This window comes from Ursus americanus, chromosome 23 (genome assembly GCF_024610735.1).
Source record: "Ursus americanus isolate L20-20 chromosome 23, mUrsAme1.1.p, whole genome shotgun sequence".
Taxonomy (NCBI): Eukaryota; Metazoa; Chordata; class Mammalia; order Carnivora; family Ursidae; genus Ursus; species Ursus americanus.
In genome coordinates this window covers 23,713,213-23,734,547 of record NC_142149.1, presented here as the reverse complement: position 1 = coordinate 23,734,547, position 21,335 = coordinate 23,713,213, and the positions used below count along the sequence as shown (strand labels likewise).

The 21,335-nt window shown below is 51.7% G+C and overlaps 1 protein-coding gene across 2 annotated transcripts in view; it reads right to left on the bottom strand.

Moving 5' to 3' along the window:
* Positions 1-4,107: 4,107 nt before the first annotated feature.
* The window catches only part of IGF2BP1 (insulin like growth factor 2 mRNA binding protein 1), a 37,393-nt gene continuing 20,165 nt past the window's right edge, over positions 4,108-21,335 (bottom strand). The window contains exons 3-15 of one of the 2 annotated variants that reach the window (XM_045813798.2): positions 17,149-17,197; positions 16,589-16,640; positions 14,148-14,211; positions 12,423-12,704; positions 11,414-11,548; positions 10,646-10,768; positions 9,795-9,930; positions 8,804-8,926; positions 8,317-8,436; positions 7,381-7,455; positions 6,448-6,579; positions 6,076-6,189; positions 4,108-4,200 (exon numbers count right to left, since the gene is read on the bottom strand). In XM_045813798.2, the coding sequence (XP_045669754.1) occupies positions 4,108-4,200; positions 6,076-6,189; positions 6,448-6,579; positions 7,381-7,455; positions 8,317-8,436; positions 8,804-8,926; positions 9,795-9,930; positions 10,646-10,768; positions 11,414-11,548; positions 12,423-12,704; positions 14,148-14,211; positions 16,589-16,640; positions 17,149-17,197 (1,498 nt within the window). The remainder of the gene's footprint in view (positions 4,201-6,075; positions 6,190-6,447; positions 6,580-7,380; positions 7,456-8,316; positions 8,437-8,803; positions 8,927-9,794; positions 9,931-10,645; positions 10,769-11,413; positions 11,549-12,422; positions 12,705-14,147; positions 14,212-16,588; positions 16,641-17,148; positions 17,198-21,335) is intronic. The other variant, XM_045813799.2, reaches the window with a different exon arrangement.

Below are 21,335 nucleotides of genomic sequence, written 5' to 3'. Positions count from 1 at the left end.
GGCACACCTACGAGTAGCTCCCAACCGCCCCCAGAAGTGGACAGCTCACAGGGAAAGGAATAAAGACTGACAGGGACCTGGGGGGGTGGAGAGGGCAGGGCAGGAGAGAGCAGCAGGGGATCAAATTCCCTGTCCCTCCGCTGGGCTCTCTCTCCTACCCAGACCCCTCCGAGGAGCCGGGTTCACAACCCAAACTGCAAAAGGCAACCAGACCCTAGAGGGGATTAAAGCCATCGGGGTGTAACTGTCAGATGCAGCTTCAAAGTTAGTGAATCAAACCATTTTGGTTTTCTTGTGTGTTCCACAGAATTAAAAAATATATCCTAAAGAGATGGTCCTTTCTTAAAAATATATATGGAGCGCACACACACACATATATATATATATTCTCCGAGTATAAGAAGTGGTTTTTTTAAAAAGTCGCTTTTCTCAGATCATCCAAATCTCCCAAGTGCTTTTCACGTTGACTTATCTCGCCAAGGATGGGGAAATGGAGGTGATGTGCGGGAGGACAAGGAACTGCCCCAAGACCTAGCCTAGGGGTCAAAGGCGGCACCAAGACAGGTCCTTTATCTCCCCTAAACTCGAACCACCAAACCATATTCCTTCTGCTTCTGATAGGGTAACTTTCACAACCTTTCTGCTGGGCAAACGTCAGCGATGAGTGGAGCCGTGCCTAATTCAACTCCTGTTGGACAGTCCCTCGCCACACTTCCTGGTCTCTTCTGGGAGCTGAACCAGTCAAAGGAAAAGGACGTGGGCTTAAGATGTGAAGGGAGCAGGATCCCAAGGAAACTGAACACTGCAACAATCACATTTCAGGTACTGTGGGTGGTTTTTGTTTTTTGTGGGGTTTTTTTTTCCTGCTGGTAGTTTGAACCAGATATTAAAGCATGCTTGCTGCTGGAAATTCGCCTTAAATCACCAAATGGCCGATGTCTGAATGTTATCTGCTTCATTTTAGGATAAAGCATAGAGAGCCAGAGATGGAAGCTGGGAGACCCTTTTTTTTTTTTTTTTTTTTGGTGGTTAGGACAGGTGGGAAGCTCAAATTATATTGGCCTGATATTACCCCTAAATGCTCTCCTGCGCCCTCCTGTCTTTGGGGTAGACCATTCTGGAGGTTATAAAGGAATGTCATGAGCACAAAGGGATAAGACATGAGTGAGGCAGGAATCTGTCCCCAATCACATTTCCATACCTCCTACCCCTCCTGGCCACCCACCACCCTAAATTAAGGATTCCTCTAGTTTGGGTCCACTGTTAAAATCAATCAGATCAGTCTAAAAGACAGAGGAGACAGAGGGGCAGTCATCCGAGTGTCTGTCTGCTCCTTGGCCTGTTGATACAGACCAAAAAGAACAGCAAGATGGGACTGAAATGAAAATAACAAAAGAAAAAGAAAAAGAAAGAAAGAGAGAGAGAGAGAAAGAAAGAAAGAGAAGGAAAGAAAAAGAAAGAAGGAAAAAGAAAGAAGGAAAGAGAAAGAAAGAAAGAAAGAGAGAAAGAGAGAAAGAAAGAAAGAAAGAAAGAAAGAAAGAAAGAAAGAAAGAAAGAAAGAAAAGAAAAGAAAAGAAAAGAAAAGGAAGGAAGGAAGGAAGGAAGGAAGGAAGGAAGGAAGGAAGGAAGGAAGGAAGAAAGAAAGAAAGAAAGAAAGAAAGAAAGAAAGAAAGAAAGAAAGAAAGAAAGAAAAACAGAAAAAGACAGCAATGACAAACCCGGTGGACCTCTCTGAGGGGGAGAGAGCAGCTTTGTCTCTTCCACCAACGGAATCTTGGCTCCCATATTTCTAGACAGAGAAATAGAGTTTTTGTTTCTGTTTTTTTTTTTTTAAAGGGTATATTTTTTAGTTATTATTTCACTCCTCGATAAAACGGAGGCAATATTTTAAAATATCTCAACAGCACCACTGGTGGGGAAAACTGGCTGGGATGCCCTTTCACCAAAAAGGGAGAGACGGGGGTGGACACCAGGGGCCAGTTGCCAGGGACTGTTTTTTGGCCCCTGGAAGCCCACAGCTCTGCTAGGTTCTCTGAACCCCAGCATGCAGGAGTTCCCAGGAGAGAGGCCAGTGGCTTAGGAATCCCAGAGTTAGAGATCAGGGCCTCCCCCTGGTCTCTCTCAACCCCGGGCCTGCCCCATCAGCCCCAGCCTCCTCCCCAAAGAGCAGCCCCTGCTGCCTTTTCCCACAGGGCCTGTTCTCCATAGAGAGATCCTAAAGGCTTACACTGGCTCATGTTGTAAGAAATTATGAAACATAACTTTCTCGTTTTTTTTCTTTTCATTAAAAAAATAAAATATTCAAGACTATCAGCTTCTCTTTTGCTTTGCTTTTCTTTTTTTATATAAAATATCAGCAAGCCGCAAAGAAAAAAAAAAAGGTTAAAAAAAAAAGGTGGGGGAACAAAAAGGAAAGTAATTGCTGAGGTAACTTCATACCTTGAGGTAGTTTACTTCGCGCACAGCATTACCTGACTGACTCCGCCCACGGGTCATGGTTGTCTCGTTATTACTACTGTCGTTGTTGCAGTGTTGGAAGGAGGGGACTCCACGCATGGGCTTTTCCACATGCAGAGAGGCCTTCCTCCCTTCCCAGCACACTGGATAGCATTGTCCAAGGTAGCTAAAGTGCACCACCTGGCTAATATGCATTGACAATCAGTATATTCGGAGGGGAGGCCTAACCTCATTTAACTGATGGCTGCCGTCTTCCACAAGGGCTGAACTTCCAACGGGATCTTATTGAGCCTGGTAAATTAATAAATTAAGCTTATTTACCCCTTTGTGCACAACGCTGCTGGTATTTTGAATTTTGTTTTCAGGCACACTTTGGTCATGCCAATCATTCACGGAGGCAGAAGCCATCGGTTAAATAAGCCTCTAGGATAAAAACAGAAGCAAATACTCTCCAATGTACTGAATATTCGTAATACATGCCAGATGACGGACTTTAGCTTTACCGGGAGCTCAGGGTTGGGTTCCACATCCCACCACCACCAAGGGAACAGTGCCGTGGGGGGGGAGTGCCCCGCAACCCCTGCCTCTGGGAACCAGCCCTTATAGGAGCACATGGGCTGGAGTGAGGGCACAGTGGCAGCCTTTGGGGCCACTCAAGTCCTCCATGGAACTGAGACTTTATCAAGGGGAGTCATGTCCCCTTCCCAGTGCTCATATCCAATCATTAAAATAGACTTTAAAAAAATATAAAATCTGCCTGAGAATGATGGGAATCAGGGACAGTACAGTGGTCAGCCCCTATCCCGCTGAGCATTCAGTACCACCCATGTGCACCTAGATGGGTAGAAGGACGTGAATGGGGCAGGGAATCTTGGTGGGGAAGTCCCGACAGAGTGGAAAAATTTTAACTGCGCCAATTTTTCAACATGGTGACCTGGACTAGATCGGCCATAAGGGCACTCCTTTTAAACGTGGATTACTATATATTTTAATCATATTTCTCCCCCATTCTTTACTCCTTGCTGTTCCTGTTGGTTGGTTAGGGAAGGAGTGGAATTAGACTAACAGATGCTGGTGTGTCTTCTCCTTTGAATCAATAACATAAGCAAAGCAATGCATTGGTTCCTACTTTTTCTGGTAGCAGTACAGATAAAACAATTCGTGTGAATATAGGAAGAGGCTATGTCAGGGCACGAGAATAGAGGTATTTTAATCAACGGACCAAGTAGGAGAAGGCTGGAAGGATTTTAGGGTCAAGAAGCAAACCATCCTTTGAGGCTGATTGAAACACCCCTCTGCATGATTGAAAAACCTGAAGGAAATTTTATTTCTCTTCCCACTGGGGTCTGACCCACCCTCTTGGTGGGACCTGGAGAACTTACTTAAACAATCCACGTTTAAAAGCACCCTGAGCTAGAATTTCCATGGTGACACCCTGAGGGTGGGCAATGTCGGGCCAATTGGTGGGGCGTGTGGGGCCGAGGGATCAGGGTTCCTCACTGGAACGTCTTTTCTCAAGCAAGTGGGCAAACCTGATCTACACCCCGGCCCAAGTGTCCCTGATTCCCACTCATTCTCAGGCCTGCTGGGGAGAACGCGCTCTCGATTCCAGCCCGTTGTCCTTGAGTCGACGTGATGGGGAGGGGCTGGTCACTTCCTCCGTGCCTGGGCCTGGTTACTCTGTCCCTTTTGGTGCAGCTGTTTAACTTGGGCCAGGATGTCTCGTATCTTCCTCTGTGCCATCTGTAGGAGAACCAGACAAGAGGCAAGAGTGAAGATCTCTCCAAAGGCAAGGGGAGAGCCTGACCCTGGAGGGAGAGAGACCATCAGGATCGAAACACCAGCAACAAACACAACAGGAAGAGCGAGGGTAAGCGGGGACCTGAAGTTTCTCTGCCTCCCCGTGGGCCCCGAGCAGCCCCTCGCCCCGGGGAGCGGGGTGGGATGACTACAGCAAGGTGGGGGAGGGGAAACCAGAATACAAACTCATGCACCAGAACTGAAAAATTGACAAAGTTGCCACACATGCTAGTGAACCCAAAATAAAACTCCTGGAGTCCCCAGGAGCACATCTGGCCAGAAGGTCATCAGGTAGGAGAGCGCCTCACAACTCAGAGCTCCGCCATGCGCGTGCATGTCCCCAGCAAAGGGGACGAAATGTCCAGGCACGGATTTACAAACAAGCAGTGAAATTTAAGCTCCGCCATCAAAAATGGACAAAATACCAAGGATCCGTCTCTTTACTCTTTCCTTCCTAAAGGTTTCTTCGCTAAGAACAGAGCTGGGCAAGGGAAACCAACTGCAACATGGGGCGCCCCTAACTGGTTTACCAGTATCGCCTCCTTCCATAAACGGAGTGCTTGGTTCCTTGGTTCAAGAGAAAGGTGGTGTAGGTGGGGAAAGGCTGCGGACTCAGGATTTATACCACTTCCTACTCAGGTTTCCCTCTAATTCTCATTCTAACACATGAAAAATACACACACACACCGCACCCGCTTTGGTACTGAGACCATCCTGGCTCGGTGCGTCCCTGGATCGGTCCTCAACGCTACCACGCCCCTCATTTGTACAACGAGACTGTCATGGGGATTCAATGAGCTAGCGCATGTGAACCACAGAGTGGTGCTTGGTATACCAGATGCACGCCGAAGTCTCAGACACTACCGTGGCTCTTGTTCATACTTCTCCAAGGACTGCCACAGAAAGTTTCTTAGCCCAGGCCATACAGCAGAAAGGCCATGTGGGGTTTGAGTTCAACGCCCTCTATTTCCAAAACCCCTGTGCCTGGAGCTGCGAGGCCACACCACACTGGGAACCGAGCGCCGGGAACCGGGGCTCTGGGGTTCCGGGTTCCTTACCGCCCTTGACTGCTTAGGCAGCGTCTAGCTTAGGAAGTGCCTAGCCTCTGAACAGATGGGCTTGTGTCCAGGAGTCTCCATATCCCTTCCAGGTCTGATGCCGGAGGACTTCAGGGAAACCCCATTCCCTTTCAATTAACCTTTCTCTGACTTTTGAGATTCAGAGTGTTTGAACCTGATATCCACCCTCTTTCCAGACTCCGGGGTCAGTCCCATTGCCGGGCAGTGCCGACTGGCCCACTGGAGGCGGTGTGGGGATGGTGAGTTCTGGAATGGGACGGTCGAAGAACTGGAACCAGGGATGGGATGGAGCGGTCATTGTGAGAAAGGAAAAGGGACTGCACTGGAAAAAGGCAACCAGAACGTTGTTACTACTGTTAGTATTCCACAAACTAAACTGGGTGGTGGGTAATACCGATTTCCTCTCTTATCTGGTGCCAAAGGGGTTAGCAAAGGACGAAAGCCAGACAACAGGAAAGACTTAATATATTGCAACAAACACAGATACATACTCTTCACTATACTGAATATATACTACATACGGAAGTTCTGAAATCACTCTCCCTACAGTTCTAAGAGGGAATAAAACATCTACACCACACTCCTACACTTGGAAAAGAATGGCCCAGTCCAGAGGCAGGCAGAGTCCACGGGACTGGTCAAAGCCATGGTCAAAGCCATGCAAGTCAACGTCTGGCCTCTTGCTTCTCTGACCCCTGGACTCCCGCTGCCCTCCCACGAGGGGGACTGCCACATGTACCTGGCTGGCATAAAAATGCCCGATGATCTTGACGATGACCTGGTCATTCTCATCCGGGGTCTGGTCTCTTGGCACTACCACCTCGGCTGCTGTCAAATTCTGCAACTCGTTCACCTGGGCGGGGTGGGGGGCAGAGAGAAGCTCAAGGTGTTATCAAGAAAGCATGGAGGGGGTTGGAGGGAGGGGCAAGAGGCATGTCACTAGCAGGTAACTGGAGGACTCCGGAGCCAGGCTGGGGAGCGGACTCAGGTAAAGGAGCAAGCCGGGAGTCCTAAGGTTGTACGGGGTAGGGGAGCAGCAGGAGGCCAGGGCGGAGCTGTTGGGTTTGAGGACGAAGACCCAGAACTTTCATCCCTGACCCTCAAGGCTCACCGTTTTGCCGCCTTTGCCAATGACTCTGCCGGCAGCTGATGCTGGCACCCGGATATGTGTCTCCAGCTTTACTTCCTCCTTGGGTCCAAAGAAGTTCTCCTCCTTGAGTTTTCCATAAATTCTTCCCTGAGCCTGAGAGAGGAGGAGGTCCTTGTGCATCAGCGGGCCGTACACAGGACAAAAGGGAAGCGAGGTAAACGCAGAAATACGGCCCCCAAAGCTCCACCCCCATCCTCTCCGGCCCCCCAGGCCCAACCCAGGGTGCATCAACCATCTACACCAGGTGATGTGAAAATGGCCAACAGCTTCAAGCTGCTCCTTCTGCTTACTGGTAATACTGGAGAGCCTGGTAGAGGACCTGAACACATACCTCCCCGAGGTACGACTCATAAGCTACAAAATCTTACAGGCCCATTTACGTGAACAAGCCAGCTGATCCGGCCCGCCAGAGGAGAGGCTGCTGGCTACTCCGCACGGCCTCTAGAGCGTCCCCGTTCTCCTTGCCTGCCTAGGTCAGGAGGAGCTGACTGTCCGCTCTCTGGCTCTGTGACCAGAAGTCCAGGGACCCAGCAATGTCGTACAACTTAAAGGAGAGAAGGGAACTGGGCGTCAAAGATCTTCCTTAGTAACTAAGGCAAGGCACAAGAAAGATGCCCTCAGCCTTCCTTCTGTCCCACATTTCTATTCACCTTCAGAACTAAAGAGGGAAGAAGTCAGTAGAAATTGAGTTGGACGCCAAACTGAAAGCAGCACCGCAGTGCTGTCCTCGGGGCACCTGGCCAGCCCTGTCAGCACAGCGGGAGACTCTTGATCTCAGGGTCGTGGGGGGTGTAGACATGACTTACATAAATAAAAACTTTCAGAAAGTGTTGTGCAGATTTCCACTCCCACCCAACCTTGATTCCCTTTCACTGGAAAAACAAAGATGAGAACCTTAAATTGGGCCTCTGGGGGTCCAGTGATGATGACCATACGAACTTTGGAGTCAGGAGTTTCGGGAGGAGCAATCTAGAAAGCAAAGAGCTGGTCAAAGAGGTGCCCCCGACCTCCACTTGCTCCAAGCCCCCTGCCACCACCTAATGCCACCACCCACTTCCGAGGGCTAGGAGAGGCGAGAACAAAGGCCTTGAGTCCCAAGGGCATTACTCCTGCACCAAAAATGTGATGAGGACCGTGGGTGCATGTGTCCAGGACACTCCCTAAGGACAGCCTCCCTGCCACCCACCCTCCCAGCCTCCTGGGGAGGCTTCTGTGGGGTCCTGTGCACAGCTGGGGGGGCACAGACAAAATGCCCACGGTGAGGAGGGCGGGGACCATACTTCAGTAGAAAAGAATCCCTGTGTCTGACCAACTCCTTCAGGACCATCGACACAACCGGACTGAGGCTTGTGAAACTTAACTTTGTTTCACGAGGACAGACTCTCCCTTCTCTCTGCACTGGACCCTGGGGAAGGGAGGCAGAAAGACAGCCGGCATCTACGGAGCAACCACTGAGCGCCAGGCACTGGCTCGGGAGTGGGGGGGGCCCCCGGCTACATCATTTCATGGTATTAGGACACTGATGGCAGTGACAAGGGAACAGTGGTTGAGGCCGACGGCCTTGGCTTAGGGGCTGGGGGCTGAACCCACCTCAGTCTGGGCCAGAACCTAAGCTCCCCTTCTAGGCTGCAACTCGGCCTCCTCCCTCCCCCGAAAGCCCAGGAGCACCGAAGGCCCCAGGGCATGGTCAAATGCAAAGGGGGCGTCCATCTGTCAGAGGAAGAGGTCACACAACAGCAGCCCCACGGGGCGTCCAGGAAGAAAGGGTGAGGGGGTAGAAGCAGAGCGCTCCCCTCTCCCCGGGAGCTGGAAGGAGGCAGCGCGGGTCACCTTAATGGAGGCACTGGCGAAGCGGGAGAGCTGTTTGATGTGCTGGCCCTTCTTCCCGATGATGGCCCCCACTGCCTGCGCCGGGATGAACACCTGCACCATCTCCTGCTCCGGAGCCTGCTGCGAGACAGGGGCTGTTATTCCCCTGCGCGAGGGTCACGGCCTGAGAGCCCCTTCCCCCCCGTGCGCGCATCCTCAAAGAGGAGCAGGCAGACACTGGGTGGCCAACGTGGGCGACACGCTCCTTGGCTCTCCCCGGGCCCAGCAAGGACAAGGGAGAGCGCCGCCAACGGCAGCCCAGGCGGAAACCGAGGTGCCGTGCACAGAGTGGGCGCCAGCAGCTAGCAGCACCGCCCAAGAGCGGCATCCCACACCTGCCTTCCCTCTCTCCGCGAACTCGCAAGTGTCAGGCTCCCGCAGGCGGCTGGACCCCAGGGGAGGCCATGGAAGGGCCCAGGGCTCGCCCGTCCCAACATGCCACACCTACCATAAAGGAGCTGTAGGGAGCGGCTCCGGTGACGCTGCTGGGCGGGGGCGGGACCGCACTGGACGAGGCTGGAAAAAGACCTACAGCTGCCAAGTTCAGGCCGGGGATGAGATGTGACTGCAGCTGGGGGAGGAAGGTGAGGAGGGAGAGGTCAGCTCGTGCCGCGGGGGCCTGGCTGAACCCACAGGGCAGCGCTGGGGGAGGGGGAGCAAACACAGGACAACGGAGTACTTTTGCACAAAGCCTGCCTGCCCTTCTGCTTCTCACACATGCGTGCACGCTCGGAGCGAGGAGCTGTGAGTGATGGCACATTCTCGCCGGACTACGAACTAGCAACGCCAACCAGAAGGGTCAACCAGAGCCTCAGGTGTCCCATCTCTCTGGTGGTATACTTCACTAACCCTGCACTAGAACATTCCTATGAGAAGGCACAGCAAGGACAGATCTCTGTTAGACTCCACGGCTCGCCTTTCCTCCTGTACCCCACAGCCTCAGTCCCCTTTAAAAATCAGATGAGGGGTGCTTGGGTGTCTCAGAAGGTGAGGCGTCCGACTCTTGATTTCGGCTCAGGTTCGATCTCAGGGTTGTGGGGTCGAGCCCCACGCTGGGCTCCACGCTTAATGCCGTGTTTGCTCGTCCCTCTCCCTCTGCTCCTCCCCTACCCCCCACCCCCACAGCTCACCCTGGCTCTCGCACTCTATCTCTTAAATAAATAAAATCTTAAATTAAAAAAAAAATCAGATGAAAATTATGGCCCCTCTACTCACTGAAGTACACACCAATTTTATATGAAGATCGCAGACCTCGAAGCCCAGAATTAAACCCACCGCCCACCTTAGGAATCAGATAAAGAATCTCTATTCATTAAACTGAAAAGATCTGGAGGACTGGAGATCCAAAAGCATGTGGCCTGCCGACCCCACATGGAGACCCCCTTCTGCTGGGCCTCAGGCTCAGAGCGTCAGGGTAAGCAGAGGCGCCTGACACTCACACTCATGGCAGCCACGTCGTTCTCGTAGGCCTCCCGAACTTTCTTCATGATCTCCTGCTCGGCCCTGCAGCAGTTCTCAATGGCCCCCTTCACAGTGATGGTCCTCTCGGGGTTATAAAGGGTGAGGTCCTGCAGCCTGGCGGGAGAGCAGAGCCACATCATCCTCCCATCAGGGAGAGGCCCTGGCTGGGAATCAGCCGCAGAACAGCTGTTTCACTTTCAGCAAATAGCGCCCCATCTCTGTCCTTCAGTCCGTAACCCGGGCAGAGAGGGAGCGAGGTACAGGGAGAGGAGAACACCCAACTGAAACCCCTGAATTTGCAATGAGTCCAATGACAGACAGGTTTCCATCGCCCGTAAAGCAGGGAGGATGCTCAGGACTGGAAGTTTCTCCAGGGGTTCTTGGCAACCCATTTCCTGTGCTTTTGGAACAGTCTGGGATGAAATCAACAGGCACAGCGCTCACAGAAGAGGACTCGATCTGCTTGGCTCTGGTTCCTCCGGGAGAGGCAGGCCACGACACAGGAGAGCATACACTCAATCCTCAGACCAGGACCCAGGTCGGTCCACTTCTCACGGCCTGGCAAACATGCCTGAGACCCCCCACCCGGCAGCAGGCTCTCCGAGATGCAGGGGACAGGCGTGATGGGCAGGCCGGAGGACGGAAGGATGTGCTTCAGCAACCCCAGGCCTCACAGAGATAAACACTCTTTGCCACTTCACTGATTATTCTTCAGGAGGGCAGAAACCGCACCCGACTTCTGGGGCCAAGTAGTAAGGCTCAATATTGCATACTGCCACCCCCGAGCCCCCCGGCACCCCGCTCATAAAGAGGCAAAGGAGAGCCTTACGAGGAGATGGTGATCTTGGTCTCCGTGTCCTGCTCCACCTTCTTCAGGTTGCGCCCTTCCTTGCCAATGAGACGCCCCACAAAGTTATTATGGGCCAGGATCTTCAGGGGAACCTCGTCGGCCCTTGGGAAGGAGGGAGGGACAGGAGTGGTCACATGGTGGGCCAGGCAGACTCAGAGAGCATGCCACTGCAGACGCGGGGTTTCCGGGACAAACCACGGGACAAAACTACATTTTAAAAGATTACGAAAATCAACACGTTGGCGGTTGCTTTAGTGCTGGAGAAATGGGGAGGCAGGGATGGGCCGCCAAGGGGCACAAGGACTACCAGAGCGATGGCCATGCTCATTATCGTAATCGTGGCGATGGTTTTGCAGGTATATGCGTGTTAATATTCACTCAGTTGTATACTTCAAAATACCCATACTACAGAATTCCATGCCGTTTTAGAAAGAATGAGGTGGGTCAGTAATTACTGATCCATAAACGTGAAAAACGCCAACTGTGGAATACATTCATTATAGTCCTACTTCTGGTAAAACACGCACATGCACACCTGTGCACACGCACGTATACGGACGCACACACACACACACACATATGCTTGTAAATGCACAGAACTGCTAAGGGGCATACAGGGTGTTACTTGTGGGAAAGAGAACCTCATGTCTCAGTTTATGTCCTCTGTCTCCTGTTTATTCCTGCATTCTTGCAAACAGAAAGTAATGCAGCGGGGGAGGTGGCAACCCCCTGGTTATAAAGCCTTACGTTTTGGTGTCCTTTGCTTCCTTATGCATAATCTCCAAGATCATCTTACACGCAGACGAGCAGCCCTCAGGGGTGGAGTGCACGCTGATGGCCTTCTCCGCAGCACCTGCGTTCTCCTTCCTGTGCACATCTATCCTGAGGACCACAAGGTCAAGGACGGTTACGGGTCCCCGGTGAAACCCGGAGTCTTCTGCACCCTCCTTGCCACCTCTCCTCGCCCGGAAGTACAGAAACAGCTCTTGGAATAGTCCAAGTGCAGAAGGGGGAAGGGCAGAGAAAGCGCAGGGGGAACCCGGGGCCAGCGTGCTGCTCTGGATTCTGTCTCAATCAGGAGGTGGTGGGGGACAATGGTGGCGTCTGGCATGGGAACCCAGGGCTGGCAATCACCAGCCCACAGCTCTAAAGCTGCACTTCCCCTTAAATACTGGACTCCCCCCGTGAAACAACTATAAAGGGAAGGCACACTGTCCCAAATTAAAAGTAAATAATAAAGGATGCATTCGGAATAAGGACATGACGTGACCTGTTCTTTTCCAGAGAACACTGATTAGCTACAAAGATTACAGAGTGGTCAACTATACACAAATAAAAATAAAGTCGAATTTTGAAAGAGATTAGAGGAACAGTGGTGGAGTGGGAGATGGGGCGGGATGATGACCTATCACTGAGGGCTGGCGTTGGCCAGGCTGCCCAGCCGAACAGCCACCGACAGGCAGTGCTCAACCCACAGAGCACCAGGGCTGCCGACTCACCTAGACTACGTTTGCTTGATGACACTTCCTACAAGAAATTCTAGAACCCTTCCTACTAATAACCGTGTGGCCCAGCCACTGCCACCAAATGGCACGCCCCCAGCCCATTCAACCTCACCACCTGCCCCCACCCCCACCCCCAATGAGGAGAAGAGGGAACACATTCCAGGCAACATTTCCTGAAAAGTAAATACTGAGACTCCCAGGTGTGCTACCGGGAGGCACCCCAGCTCCATTGCCCAGCAGCCAACACTCACTTGGACTGGGTCTGTTTCGTGATGTTTCGGATGGTGGCCCCCTCCTTGCCAATGATGGCACCCACATACTGGGTGGGCACCAGGAGCCGCAGGGGGATATCCACTTGCTGCTGCTTGGCTGGGGCCCCCGCTGCCACAGGGGAGCCCTGGCGGGGCTGACCCCGAGAGCCAAAGCCTCCTCGGCGCCCGTTCTCGGGACCCTGTGCTATCTGCTCGTCGGGAATGTAGGAGACCTTTAGGGCGTGGTTCTCCAGCTGGTGGCCATTCAGCTTCATGATGGCTCTGAGGACAGAGGGAGAATCTACTGGTCACTCCAACCCAAGCCAATCACACCAAAGGCGCTCCGTGTGTAAAGCAGCCTGGGTCACAACTTGGAGCACACTCAACACCAGGGAGATGACCACCTACCCCCACTCCCACCTCCACCTCAGAGAACTTTCCAGTCTAAATGGCTGAAAACATCAAAGGGAAAAGTTATACCCAATGGATTTCGAACTGGCTTATTAATTTCAGCCAAAACTATGTATCATGTAAGAGTAACGTGAGAATCACATGTGATTCATGATAAGTGAATAAATGTAATAAACACGTGAAGAGACAAGAGACTTGTTTTTACACCTGTGGAGTCTGCTACCTTCCATGTTTGAGGAAACTAAAAAAAGGGGGAGGGGTGGGAGACAGAATGTCCTGCTTACAGCTTGGAAGCAGGAGTTTCAGTGTATCTGGAACGTCTGCAAAGCAGGAGTGAATAACGCTGTGGGAGGGGAGGAAGCGAGCGCCCTCCAGACCCACAATGGCCGATGCAGGTGAGAAATGTTAACAAGGCAGCAACAGGTAGTGGGGAGTAAGCAGAGTGTTGACATGACTCTGGAGCCAGGCTAAGGACCACACACTGGCCACAAGGGGCGGTAGGGACCTCCAGAAAATCCTGAGCCACTGAAAAGAAAATGGGGGCAGGGCGCCTGGAGGGCTCAGTCAGGAGAGTGTGCTAACTCTTGATCTCGGGATCCTGAGTTCCGAGCACCACGCGGGCGGTAGAGATAACTTAAAAATAAACTTTTTAAAAAATAAGGAAAAGTAAAAGAAAATGGGATTTGAGGAAGTGGTGGGATTTTACAACGTACCATCACCCGGCTAGAGGCGGCATGCTGAAGGAACAAGCAAGCTGTCAAAAGCTAAATGCGAGTCAATGCACGAAACGTACAAAGTCTTTCAGTACCAGTGGGTGAGAAGTGTAGTTGCTCAGCCAAAGGGCTTGGGTGTGATGGGACTGAGAGCACCGGAGAAAAGCATGAACTGGGCTGGTGGCATCACGGCAATAAAATGTCTGCCCCCGCCACATCAGAACACGAACAAATCCCTTTTGTAAATCCCAGAGTTCCTCCTCACCATCACTAGATGGCGCCATCGACACAGCAAAGCACCCTTGCGGGGCCAGGGCAACTAGAGACCCAAGAGAAAGCCAACCCAAGAGGATTTCCCCACCTTTCCTGGGAGGGTCTTTGGGTCCCTTCCCTTCCATGGGTTTACCCTCAATCCTGCTGAGTTTTCTGAACCCTTGAGATCCCTGAACCGAAGAACAAGAGTCTGCGGCTGGCTATCACAGTAACAGAACCCAAGCAGGCTACTCCTGCCTGCCTAGACCCCAGCCTTGTAGAAGCATCTGTTACCTGGCTCCCAAGGCCCCGAGAAGACCCTCCCCACCCCGCCTTCGGGCCCACTCACTGCCTGGTCTGTTCCCGGTTGGAATAGGTGACATTCACCACGGCAGTCTCACTCTCCGTGTTCACTGGGGGAGCAAAACAGAGGCCAAGGTTAGAGCAGCGCGATCTGGAGATGCCACCAATGAACCCAAGCGTTAAAAGCTCATCCTTCCAGGTTATATAAGAAGTTACATGTGTTGCAAGAAGGAAATACCTGAGTGACAAGGGAAAATATTTCCCCTTTAGGCCCCTCTCCAGAACTTCTAGGAAATTCAAATTAACCTTTTTTGCATTTTCCCTTCTGTGTCTTCCTTTGACTTCCCCTGGCCAGCCCCTCAGAGAGCTGGGGAACTCAAGGGTGCAGTGAGCATAGCACTTAGGCAGCAGGGAGCGCACAACCCGGTCTGGGATACAAATTTATTCTTGGAAACTTCAACTAGCTAAAAATCCACATACAGTAAGATTAGCAATTTATAGAAGCAAACATCCCAAGACATGACCTGTAAGAACAGGGCAGAAGAGACCCACATCCATGGCAGAACATCAAGGAGGGATGGACCAAACGTGAGCGTATCATGACCTAAGCTCAACGGGCTGAGAGGAACAGCTATGGGGAACCGAGGGATGGCAATTTCCTGACTCAGTCTTCCAAACATCTTGGCAGTGGAAATGCACATTCAATCCATCATAAATTCATGGCATCTGCCATTAATCCCATCCAAGTCCTCCGTTCTTACCATGAAACCTCTCGGTCTTCATTTGACTTTGCCATTATACTCTTTCCTACAGGGAGAGACTGGGCTGGATGACAGAATTCTAAGGCGGTCTGGGGGCACACTTCTTATTTTAAATTAATAAAATAAACCTGTCTTGTGTCTGTCTTTTGATTTGGGGTTCCCTGGACCAGCTGAGCCTTAGGGTGGGGGACAGTGACAAAAACTAAACCTCTGCCCTCGTCACTGAGGATAATAAGCCACCTGGCCACAAATTCTCAGTGCAGACCACTCTTAACCCCTCGGGCCTTCATCCTCAGCGCTCCCCCACCACGGTGGTGAGCGAGGGAGATTCTGGAAAGAACAATCTTCCCAGTTAAACTGAAAGACAGTAGTGGGTGAAACGGACAAAGACTCGGCCTTACTGAAGGTGACATTCTAGCGGCAGGACAACGCCAAGTACAATCATCAGATTCTCTAGCTACCAGAGGCTGATGAATGAATGCCACGGAAAAATGTAAATCAGGGTTAAAGGAGACGGTGCGAAGGGGCGTGATTTTAAATAGAGTGGACAGAAAGGACCTCACTTAGAAAGAGACACCAGAAGACTTCCTCTGCTGTCCAAACAAAATCAAACATTTCCCATTCTGTTCTCTCCAGGGAACGGGTCTCCCTTGCTGATATGGTGTGTGACAGCTCCCAGGTGACCCCCAGGCAGATCTGGACCAGTGTGGACCCCTGCGGGGCCTCCCAGGGCAGCTCACGATGGCTCCCCAGCCAGCACTTATTCTTGCTGTTTGTCCAGGAGTAACTCAGTCATTAGCCTAACGCGTGAGCAGTTCTGGGCAATGGTTATCAGGGTGTCCTGTTGTGTCCTGACATTTATGACAAAAAGGCAACCTACAGGATTAGAGCAGGAGAACGTGTTTGATGGACCCAGCACTTTACCTTTGTGGAGGCAAATATTTTAATCTCGAGTGATTTCTAGCTTGCACCTTTCCACGGAAAATGGAGATGAACATTTAAATCTCCACGGGGTGACTCCTTACGTTTCTTGAAGATCTACAAGCTCCAATCGTATCTTCTCAAATGGCCAAGCTCTCCCTTATGTCCAACCAAAACCGCTCCTTATTTTAGCTCGTTTCCTCTGAAAATTATTTATGACCCAAAGCAATGGAGAAAGCTCAGAAATCTCAGCAAATATTTTATGACCCAGATTTCTTAGATTTCTCCTGTGGGCCCACTCTGGAAAGACTGTGCCTGCCCATCACTGTGTGCCCAGTAATCTCTGCTTTTTTTATATATATATGGACCAAAGACACGGAGTTGACAATCAGAGCTTCTATATGGAGATAATGAGCCGACTAGTCCAGCCAAACATAAAGAATCATGAAGCTTTTAGAATCATGAAGCTTTTAAAGAAAAGGGACTGCAGACCTACTCAGGCTGAGCGCCCAATTTCTATGCTTGTACTACTGCTAAACCCTTCAGACCTCTCTTTGGACCATGACTTAAGACTTGGGATCCCATGCTGGAAACGAATGACTTTGCTCATTAAACGGAGAAACCTGTGTCAGAGAGAAGGAGCACAGCCACGTCCCCTGTGCATGTATCTCCCTTCGGGCCATATTCTGCCTGTCTGTCTGCTTTTGGTATGCCAGGTGGATGTGATCGTGGAAAATGAATCCCCCCAACTGCTCCAGCACCCACCCAGCCCCTTCCCCACCGCCCACGGCCTCCATACCCTTACCTTGCTCGCAGTTCTCCACTGTACCGTACTGAGCAAGCAGGCTGTCCAGCACCTAGGAGCAAGGAGAAGGGAGGAAGCTACTCTGAGCATCAGGAACTGCCACGAAGCCAGCCACTGGACATCCTCACCCCAAGGCACAGGCAGAGCCTTAGGTGGGGACTTGAGCAGTATGACCTGTCTGGCTTACTCTTTTCAGGGTACCGATACTGCTGGTAACTTGTCGGGGTATTTTTGCAGAAAAGTACTTGAGCACAAAAAAGGCATCTAAGGGCCTTTCTGGAAGCAGACTTGGGCCTCTGGGGTCTAAGTCTGGGGCTCAGGGAACACCCTACCCACCTCCCTAATGCCTCTCATCACAGGCACGAGCCCAAAGGGCTAACATGGGACGGGCGGTCCTGGGCTGAGGATGAGACCCAACCAACCTCCCTCAGTACTAGCATCCCTGGCCGACCCCCGAACCACTGGGGGATCTCCCCAGTCATCTCTGCCAACTCAGACTGGCCCGGGTTTCCTTTCCAGCCTCCACTTCCCCATGTCTTGGGTCTCTCCCAATCACTTACTTCCCAACGGAGCTGGGGTGGGATATTTCGAATCTGAATTTTCCGACTCCTGAAATTAGAGGGAAGAGGATTAATGACCACTCCGGATGCTTTCGGGGCCTACGACCTTGAAGTGTTTAATCCCTAGGTCAGCCTTTATCTCCCGACCTTCTGTTCAACACCAAAGTCTGAGAATCCAAGAATGATAACCTTCGGGGATGAAGATTTGGTGGAAGGCTGCCTCACTTCAGAGCGTTAAGTTATCAGTGCTACCACAGACAGGAAGACTGAGATCAGAGGCCCGAAGCACCAGAGTCACAGAATTCCCCCCAAATCACACCTGCTTCGTTTGTCCCTCTGCTCAGGTCTCGCCGGCTCTTTCCTTCACCAACCACCTATTTTCATCTCTCGCCTCCCACCGCGTTTCACCTCGTCCATTAACCCAACACCCGTTTAACTGGTGCCTGTGTCACGCTATACAGATACTGGGGACATGGTGACAGACCAAGCGCCGGACCTCAAGGTGCTCACAGGTTATTGGGAGAGACATACATGCAAACAAATCCCAGCAGGAGCAGTGTGGTAGTTAAGTGGTTTTTTGTACAAGTGTGGACTTAAATCTCTGCTCCACTTAACAGCACTGATCTTAAAATGATTCCACTTCTCTGAGGCTCACTTTCCTTCCTTTATAAAACAGGGACAATGCCTATTCACAGGGCGGTTTCAGGTGATGCTAGATAATATTAGAGCTCAGCAAAGGGCTTCGAATACTTCTAGTAAGAGACGCATCTGGAATACTAGGGTGGAAACGATTAACACACCACGCGGCATCGTGACCGCCACCTTCCCTCCTTCCACATCACTTCGCTTTCTCCATTCCATCTTTCAAATACCTCTTCAAAGTGAAATTTTCCCCAGGCAGGCTTTCAGGTTCAAGGCTGATTCCCAGGGCAATTAACTGCTCACTACCCAAATCGATGCCCTAATCCCTGGGCTTACACCATTTCAACTGACTTGATCTTCAGTGGTCAACTGTCATTTATGTCTCTGCATATCCTTGGTCACAAACTTAGTTCAGGGACATGGCCCAATGAAATTCTAACGGCATGAGAGAAAACTGGTCTGGGAAGCAAGAAAATCCGGTTCTAGTCCTAAACTACCCCTGATGGGGTCTTCATCTGACTAAGCCAAGTAAGCTTCCGGCCCTCAGTGTTCCTACCGAACCCTTGTCAGCTCCTGCTAGGGGAGGGGGGTGTTGAAAACACATGAGGTAGGGATGCTAAGCTCTCACCGAAAATGTTTCCCTCTTGGCTCTGTCCTAGGCCAGCTCATGCATTTCCATCCCTGTGACCTTAAGTGTCTTCGAGTTGCAAAATGGAAACCGAAGCGTCTCTAAGATCCTTTCTAGCGGTGCAGCTCTGAGCACGGAAGGTTTTTATTGATGAGATACACAGAGGAAATCTCTTCCTGGGACAAAATGACTTCAGGGGAAGGGAGGAGATGCGCTGAAGGGAATCTATGTGTGTGGCTCTCTACCTTGGTTGGCTCATGAACCTGATGTAAGGTCGTCACACTACCCTGCAGGACGGAGAGGAAGGATGAGAAACAAGTCCAGTTCCAGGTCCTCAGATCCCACACCAGGCCACTTTCTTTGATTCCATTCATAGGCAAAGAGGGGGCCCCAAGGCATCTGCCCTAGTTGGGGATATCCCATATAACACCCATTTCCTGCCCAAACAGGCAGAGAACATGCAGGAAGCCTCACAATCAAAGTCCAGCTGTAGGAGAACTGAGGAAGAGATGGTTACACCATGGAAGACTGGGGACACTGATCTAGCTCGAGGCCCCACGACAGTAGTCACTCCCTCTAGGGGCTGCCTGCCTGGGAGTTCAAAGCAATAAGGGCTTAAAGCAACCCCGGTGTGGGCGCTCAGTGGGAAGACGGCTCTTTCAAGATGGTCCCTTAGTGTAATCTCGGGTCGAAGGTCAAAAAGACCCTCCCCTCCTCCTCCTACTTCAAACTCCCAGTTTTAGGGGCTTTCTTTTCAGGGTAGGGAAGAGTTGGGGAGGGGATGGGGTAAGGAAATCAAATCTCAGTTTGGGGTTTTAATCCATATCCTGAAAGCAATGGCAGTCTGGAATGTCTGGAATGTTCCAGGAGAAGGAGGAGGAGGAGGGCAGGGCCACACAACCAATGAAAGAAAAGACCTCCTGGGAGCCCTCTCCCACCCCCCCACCCCCCCACCCAGAGGCAGAGACTCACCCACCCCTCTAAGATACACACACCCAATCCTGGGAACCCCTTCAGGCCTCCAAGCTTCCTTTCTGCAAGCCCCCAACCCTGACAAACACACAACAGAAGCCAAGAAGACCCTTTGTCTTTTAAGCCTTTGGCCTGGTTTCTATTACTGACGGTGCTACCTAATTTCTTTCAGGCCCAAAGCACATGGGGTGATGTTGGTGACTGTACCCCGTCCTCCCTTCCCAGGACCCCCGGTGAACTCATCTGTACCACAAACTCTGGAAGGCCAGGTGCAAGCTGCGCCGGGGTGGTATGCGGAGGGCTTGGGGGTCCAGAGAGAAGCTACGGCATTTGATGGGGTACTCCTGGGCTCTCACCTTAGTTTCCTCCTGTGGAAACTGACAGGGCTTTTGTGAGGACTTCAAGAGATAAGCTGTGTGAAGGAGGGTGCCTGACTTGGGAGTGGGTGCTCAATCCCTGGCCCCGTCCTCAGGAGCCTACAGGTATCCAGACAAGCATGGGAGGAGACGGGGAGGAAGGGCCGGCAATGAGCTGTGTGATGGTCACCCAGTCGCTACAATATTTAGACGTCACTGCTGGGGTAACAGCGGGAAACACCAGCACCTACAGTCCCACTGCCCTGCCTCCCTTGACCACTAAAGGCTTCTAAGGTCTGGCCCAGGGCCCCTCTCCTCTCTCCAGTCCATCAGCTTCCAGGAGGGCTGAGCAGTACCTTTGCCCTACAGGTCACAGGGCATTCTACTCCGAGCAGAGCCTCGAGTGCCTCAACCCCAACATCCCCGGTTCAGAAAAAGCAAGAGAATGCCCAGAGGTTCCCGAACCACTGCCTCTGCGCCCAGGAGCTGAGAAACCTGTTAAGTGACAGCCCCTGGCAATGGAGGCAATGGTTCACCAACCTAATTCCTTCCCTGGGTGCCAACGCCCTGTGGCTTCTGACCTCTTTGCCTGCCCTGACCTGAAGGGCAGTTACCAAGCCCTGGGGCAGCTCCCAGTACAGAACCACCACAAGGGACCCACCTCTCTAGTGCTGGAGGAGAAGGGAGTCGGGGCGTGAAGGCCACAGAGACCGAGTGACCATTTTTCTCAAGCCCTTGGGGAGGCTGCAGGAGAGTACAGAGGGAGAGAGCACCCATGCAACAGCAGAAGGAGTTAAGTAGCCAACCAAGAATTTCAGGAAGCACAGGAGCTGGATACCCGGAAAGGGATGTGGTTGGGAGGTCTTCCCGGGAAGGAAGTTCTCGTCCTTTTCACCTTTGCAGAGAAGTGTCACTGACTTAGACTGGGAAGGAAAACAGGTCAATTAGGGAAGGGCCTCACATTTGAGGAATGCTTCACAGATGCCAAGCTGAAATCCAGCACTTGCTAGAAGACCCTCATTACCCATGAGGGTGGGGTCCGCGGCTCCGCTTTATAGACCAGGACCCCGAGAAGGGGAGACTGAGTAATTCTGCCAAGCACACAGCTACTAAAAGCCAGAGTCAGGCTTTGAACTCAAAACTTGTCTGATTCCAGGCTCTCTGCGCTGTCCCCTGCGCTGCTGTTTGGACGGAAGAAAGGCGACAAAAAGCCTTTGCCAAAATTCAGCCAAGTTAGGCCAAAGGGCGATTAAAAATATTCAGAATTTGGGGCACCTGGATGGCTCAGTCGGTTAAGTGTCTGCCTTCAGCTCAGGTCATGATCCCAGGGTCCTGGGATCGAATCCCGCATCGGGTTCCTTGCTCAGCAGAGAGCCTGCTTCTCCCTCTGCCTCTGCTGCTCCCCCTGCTTGTGCTCTCTGGGCTCGCACTCTCTCTCTCAAATAAAATAATTAAAACACCTTTAAAGAAAAAAAAATATTCAGAAGTCATATAACATAGTCAACAGTGGGCCTGGCTAAGTGGATACTATTCTCCAATAAATCAAAACATCCCACCTGTAACGCCTTAAGCTAGTAACGTCTCCCAGC